The following is a 7,167-nucleotide window of genomic DNA, read 5'->3' on the forward strand; positions in this document are numbered from 1 at the left end:
GTACTGTGTATGGTATATAGGTTTGCCCACATCTCAGTACCCCATGGATCCTGCACATTCTGTAGTCTGTAGTGTATATATGCATGCCCACATTTCAGTACCCCATGGATCCTGCACATTCTGTCATCTGTAGGGTATATATTTATGTCCACATCTCAGTGCCCCATTGACCCTCCACATCCTGTAGTGTATAGGGTATATAGACTTTTCCACATCTCAGTACCCCATGGATCCTGCACATTCTGTAGTGTGTAGGGTATATGTGCATGTCCAAATCTTAGTACCCCATGGATGCTACACATTCTGTAGGCTGTAGGGTATATGTGTATGCCCACATCTCAATACCCCATGGATCCTGCACATTCCGTATTGTGTAGGGTATATTTGTTTGGACACTGCTCAGTACCCCATTGATCCTGCACATTCTGCAGATTGTAGGGTATATATGTATGGACACTGCTCAGTACCCCATGGATGCTGCATGTTTTGTAGTGTGTAGGGTATATATGTATGGACACTGCTCAGTATCCCATGCATCCTGCACATTCTGCATATTGTACGGTATACATGTATGGACACTGCTCAGTATCCCATGGATCCTGCACATTCTGTAATGTGTAGGGTATATATGTATGGTCACTGCTCAGTACCCCATGGATCCTGCACAGTCTGTAGTGTGTAGGGTATATGTGGATGCCCACATCTCAGTACCCCATGGATCCTGCACATTCCATAATCTGTAGGGTATATATGTATGCCCACATCTCAGTACCCCATGGATCCTCCACATTTTGTAGTGTGTAGGGTATGTATGTATGCCCACATCTCAGTGCCTCATGAATCTTGCACATTCCGTAGTGTGTAGGGTATGCATATATGCCCAAATCTCAGTGCCCCATGGATCCTGCACATTATGCAGTGTGTTGGGTACATAGGTCTGCCCACATTGTAGTACCCACGTGGATCCTGCACATTCTGTAGTGTGTAGGGTATATTTGTATGCCCATATGTCAGTGCCCCATGGATCCTCCACAATCTGTAGTATGTAGGGTTTGTATGAATGTCCACATCTCAGTGCCCCATTGATACTGTACATTCTGTGGTGTGTAGGATATATATGTATGCCCACATCTCAGTACCCCAAGGATCCTGCACATTCTGTGGTGTGTAGGGTATATATGCATGCTCACATCTCAGTGCCCCAAGGATCCTGCACATTCTGTGGTGTGTAGGGTATATATGCATGCTCACATCTCAGTGCCCCATGGATCCTGCACATTATGTAGTGTGTCGGGTACATAGGTCTGCCCACATTGCAGTACCCACATGGATCCTGCACATTCTGTAGTGTGTAGGGTATATTTGTATGCCCATATGTCAGTGCCCCATGGATCCTCCACAATCTGTAGTATGTAGGGTTTGTATGAATGTCCACATCTCAGTGCCCCATTGATACTGTACATTCTGTGGTGTGTAGGATATATATGTATGCCCACATCTCAGTGCCCCAAGGATCCTGCACATTCTGTGGTGTGTAGGGTATATATGCATGCTCACATCTCAGTGCCCCATGGATCCTGCACATATGGATCCTGCACATTCTGTGGTGTGTAGAGTATATATGCATGCCCACATCTAAGTACTCTGTGGATACTGCACATTCTGTAGTGTGTAGGGTATATGTGTATGCCCACATCTCAATGCCCCATGGATCCTGCACATTCTGTTGTCTGTAGGGTATGTATGTATGCCCACATATCAATGCCCCATGGATCCTGCACGTTCTGTGGTGTGTAGTGTATATTTGTATGCCCACATCTCAGTGCCTCGTGGATCCTACACATTCTGTAGTCTGTAGGGTATATATGTATGCCCACATCTCAGTACCCCATTGATCGTCCACATTCTGTAGTGTGCATGGTATATATGCATGGCCACATCTCAATGCAGCATGGATCCTGCACATTCTGTAGTCTGTAGGGTATATATGTATGCCTACATCTCAGTACCCATTCGATCCTGCACATTCCATAGTGTGTAGGGTATATATGCATGCCCACATCTCAGCACCCCATCAATCCTGCACATTCTGTAGTATGTAGGGTATGTATGTATGCCCACATCTCAGTGCCCCATGAATCCTGCACATTCTGTAGTGTGTATGGTATATAGGTTTGCCCACATCTCAGTACCCCATGGATCCTGCACATTCTGTAGTCTGTAGTGTATATATGCATGCCCACATCTCAGTGCCCCATGGATTCTGCAATTCTGTCAGTTGTAGTGTATATATTTATGCCTACATCTCAGTACCCAATTGACCCTCCACATCCTGTGTTGTATAGGGTATATATACTTGCCCACATCTCAGTACCTCATGGATCCTGCACATTCTGTAGTGTGTAGGGTATATGTGCATGTCCAACTCTTAGTACCCCATGGATGCTGCACATTCTGTAGGCTGTAGGATATATATGTATGCCCACATCTCAGTACCCCATGGATCCTGCACATTCCATAGTGTGTAGGGTATATGTGTATAAACACTGCTCAGTACCCCATGGTTCCTGCACATTCTGCTGATTGTAGGGTATATATGTATGGACACTGCTCAGTACCCCATGGATCCTGCATGTTCTGTAGTGTGTAGGGTATATATGTATGGACACTGCTTAGTACCCCATGGATCCTGCACATTCTGCAGATTGTAGGGTATGGACACTGCTCAGTACCCCATGGATCCTGCACATTCTGTAGTGTGTAGGGTATATATGTATGGACACTGCTCAGTACCCCATGGATCCTGCACAGTCTGTAGTGTGTAGGATATATGTGGATGCCCACATCTCAGTACCCCATGGATCCTGCACATTCCATAATGTGTAGGGTATATATTTATGCCCACATCTCAGTACCCCATGGATCCTCCACATTCTATAGTGTGCAGGGTATATATGTATGCCCACATCTCACTGCCTCATGAATCTTGCACATTCCATAATGTGTAGGGTATGTATGTATGCCCAAATCTCAGTGCCCCATGGATCCTGCACATTCTGTAGTGTCGGGTATATAGGTCTGCCCACATTGCAGTACCCACATGGATCCTGCACATTCTCTAGTGTATATTTGTATGCCCATATGTCAGTGCCCCATGGATCCTGCACATTCTGTAGTGTGTAGGGTATATATGTATGCCCACATCTCAGTGCCCCATGGATCCTCCACAATCTGTAGTATGTAGGGTATGTATGAATGTCCACATCTCAGTGCCCCATTGATATTGCACATTCTGTGGTGTGTAGGGTATATATGTATGTATGCCCACATCTCAGTGCCCCAAGGATCCTGCATATTTTGTGGTGTGTAGGGTATTTATGGTGTGTAGGGTATATATGCATGCCCACATCTCAGTACTCCATGGATCCTGCACATTCTGTAGTGTGTAGGGTATATGTGTATGCCCACATCTCAATGCCCCATGGATCCTCCACATTCTGTCTGTAGGGTATATATGTATGCCCACATATCAATGCCCCATGGATCCTGCACGTTCTGTGGTGTGTAGTGTATATTTGTATGCCCACATCTCAGTGCCTCATGGATCCTACACATTCTGTAGTCTGTAGGGTATATATGTATGCCCACATCTCAGTACCCCATTGATCCTCCACATTCTGTAGTGTGTATGGTATATATGCATGGCCACGTCTCAGTGCAGCATGGATCCTGCACATTCTGTAGTCTGTAAGGTGTATATGTATGCCCACATCTCAGTGCCCCATGTATCCTGCACATTCTGTAGTGTGTGGGATATATATCTATGCCCACATCTCAGTACCCTATGAATCATCCACATTATGTAGCATGTAGGGTATATATGTATGCCCTCATTTCAGTACTCAATGGATCCTGCACATTCTGTAGTGTGTAGGGTATATGTGTATGCCCACATCTCAGTACCCCATGGATCCTGCACATTCCATTGTGTGTAGAGTATATATGCTTGCCCACATCTCAGTACCCCATGGATCCTGCCCTTTCTGTAGTGTGTAGGGTATATATGCATGCCCATTGCTCCGTACCGTATTGATCCTGCTTATTCTGTAGTGTGTAGGGTATATATGCTTGCCCGCTGCTCAGTACTCTTGGGTGCAGCACATTCTGCAATCTGTACGGTGTGTGAGATCAATTTGAATAACCGAGTATTTTCAGTACAGAGCACATGTAGTAAGCCCTGCTGTTATACATCACATCTGAAAGCCCTTGTCTTAAAGTCTAGTTATAAAAATAATTCAATGGATGGTAAACAATGGTACTTTTCCTTTTACATAGTAGGTGCAAAACTCAAATTGATTTATTAAAAAAGAACATTCTAGCTGACCCTTTTGGATTTATTTATTTAGTTTGTGATCATGTGGCTGGTCATTCTTCTGATGTAATGTGGTAGAGTCACAGCCATGCCCCATTTGACTTGCATTTGATTCGTGAACCTAGGCATTAGTCTTCTGAGAGGGCAGTTGGTATCGGCACACCCATTTTTGAGGTTGGACCTAAGCAAGGTCCTAGTGCACGAGCACCAGCTTTTCGGTAGATAGGCTTTGACTAATGGACAGATGTTCTGGACCCTTAAGAGCAGCAGTTTATCCTGCCATGCAGTGCATACTGTGGGCCATGTTGTGACAGCATCATTGCTGATCACAAGACGATATGGGAAGGTAGCACATAAAAAGTGCTCAGTGGGCATCAAGAACAGTGCCACACTGTGGCTGCCCTGTAGTCCCCCTGACCTGAAGACAGTTAGGACTCTGTTGCTTAGGTGTCCCTTCTCCAGTATGTGGCCCTGGTCTGAGTGGGTAAGCCAGACCTTTGGTAGAGTGGGCAAGTAAGGCTGTAGTTATCAAGGCTGATACAGCATCACTGTTGGCAAGGAAATGCTAAGTCAAGAAAATTAAGGTGGCTCTTCTTTTTAGTAGCTGAACCTCTAAAACAGCAGCTAAGAGGGCGTAGAATTGAGAGAAGTTGCCAGAAACACAAAATATTACAAGGTCTTTCTTCGATTATTCATTAGAGCTAGTTTTTCATGGCCGGCCTTTTATGTCATCCACAGGAATGGGACTGAAGACATGCCCCGCAGACACTCAGAGGGCAGTGGGTCAGCAGTGTCACTGTAGGCTTCAGGGAGACTAAGACTTGTGATGGGTAATAGTTTGAGGAGTTCATTGCTGCCATGTCTAAGCACTCAGGGCAGGAGGAAGGTGATAAAAAGTAAATATCTGTTAAAAGAAGATACGAGTGATCACTTTTCCATGTCACAATGCTCTATTCATGTGAGTCTTTTATCTTTTATTTTTTAGTGGAGACTAACCACATGTCTTTGGAATATGGCAACATTCAGCACATGTCTCCAGTTCTGGAGATTTCACCTTCTACTTTACAGCCCCCCATGGAGGCTCTTGCAGCAAGTTCTGTACCAAAAGAACCATTCCAAGAGGTGGACACGGACAGTCAGTGGAATGAATTTCGTAGCTCCCAGATTGACAGGTTTGGTGAGTAAAACTGAACGTATGAAATGGCTGAATAATGAATGTTTCTTTCTTGAAATACCTTCATATCAAATACTGAGGAAATGAGGTGCCTAAAATTAAAGGCACAAGCAGTTATTATAGCCTAACAAATACAATCATTTCAGTGTGCATTTTATAGCTCAGCAGTGGAATTTAATAAAAGCTGCATTTTTAATACAGAGACTAAAAGACTTTGTTTACTTCTTTAAGTGGAACCATTTTGTTGTAAAGGAACAATCCTAGTTCCCTTATGATATTCTCCATTTTATTTTTATTTGCTTAACTACTTACTAACTGGATTAGTGAGCTACATAATCTTCTTGGATGGATGCTCCAAAATCATCTCTCCCTAAATGCAAACAAATCCAAAATATTAATCTTCCTTCCTTCAAAATCCTTCTCTTTTGAGAAAACCTCTTTCCAAATTCTAAGCCAAAATAACTCTCCTATTGAAGTAGCCCCCTATGCAAAGTTACTAGGTGTAACTATAGTTGAACACCTAAAATTTGTCAACCTTGTACTCCTAAACATAAAAAAAACCACCAAAAACTGGGTATACTTTATAGGAATAACCACCTTCTCTCACCTCTTATCAGACGTACTCTTGTCTCTGCTTATCTCCTTCCCTCCTGAATGTATGGCACCCCCTTCTAACCAATTTATCTGCATCTGTTACATCCAAATTAGAAAACTGTTAAACAAAATCTCCAAATTCGCCACTAACGCCATAACCTCCTCCCATCATTGCCTTGCCCTTAACTCTCAAGACTGGCTAGAACTTCCAAACTATCTGGACTTCCTCCAGCTCACCACTGCTCATAAATTATTCTCCAACCCCACCAAATCCCCTGCCCTCAAAAACATCTTAGTCCCCTATGTACCAAATAGAAATTTAAGATCTGTGCATCAAAACCTAATATCTGTTCATAAACCCAACCGACCACCACGACAACTACTTCTCTCATTTTCCTTAGCCAAAAAGTGGAATTCCCTCCCTCCTTCCCTAAGGATAATAGAAAATATGGAGAGCTTCAAAACACAGCTTCATTCCTACCTATCCTGTATTCGGAAATGCACCTGCATTCCTCCAACCTAGCAAGCTCTCCCCCTCCCCTTATTCCCCCCTTTGTTCCGTGCTGTACGTCTAACCCCTTACTGCCAATGCTTCAGTCCTGCACTCAAACTAATTCCTTGACTCGATGGAATATGTATGCCCATCAACAACCCACCTGCTTCTAACTGTCTATCACCTTGGTTTCTAGTTCTCTAATGCTATCTCCTTATAATCAAAAATGTTCTTCCTATGTCAAGATTGTAAATGTACCTCTCTTTATTGTAAATGATCTAGTAGTTGTATTAAGCATATGTTGTGTATTTGTATCCAGCATTTTACTTTTTACTTTTTATTTGTATCATAAATCTTTACTACATTTTGTTTGTTGGAGCTTTTCTCACTGGGCCTCCACTGAAAATGGGCACAGAGGGCCTAGTGGACTTTGTCGATCAACAAACTGGAAATAAATAACTAAATAATTCTTAATTGCTCTTAAAAGCCTCACAATACTGAATCATAGCTATACATCTGTTAATATAATCTATA

At 43.3% G+C, this 7,167-nt stretch overlaps 1 protein-coding gene across 4 annotated transcripts in view; it reads left to right on the forward strand.

Annotated features, from left to right (window-relative positions):
- LOC122811009 (interferon regulatory factor 3-like) overlaps positions 1 to 7,167 on the forward strand; it is a 782,651-nt gene that overhangs the window by 629,247 nt on the left and 146,237 nt on the right. For all 4 annotated transcript variants that reach the window (XM_044082521.1, XM_044082517.1, XM_044082519.1 and 1 more), the window contains one exon: positions 5,358 to 5,549. In XM_044082521.1, coding sequence (XP_043938456.1) covers positions 5,358 to 5,549 — 192 coding nt within the window. The remainder of the gene's footprint in view (positions 1 to 5,357; positions 5,550 to 7,167) is intronic.

The sequence above is a fragment of the Protopterus annectens genome, chromosome 9.part0 (genome assembly GCF_019279795.1).
Source record: "Protopterus annectens isolate FY-2018-M chromosome 9.part0, PAN1.0, whole genome shotgun sequence".
Taxonomy (NCBI): Eukaryota; Metazoa; Chordata; order Ceratodontiformes; family Protopteridae; genus Protopterus; species Protopterus annectens.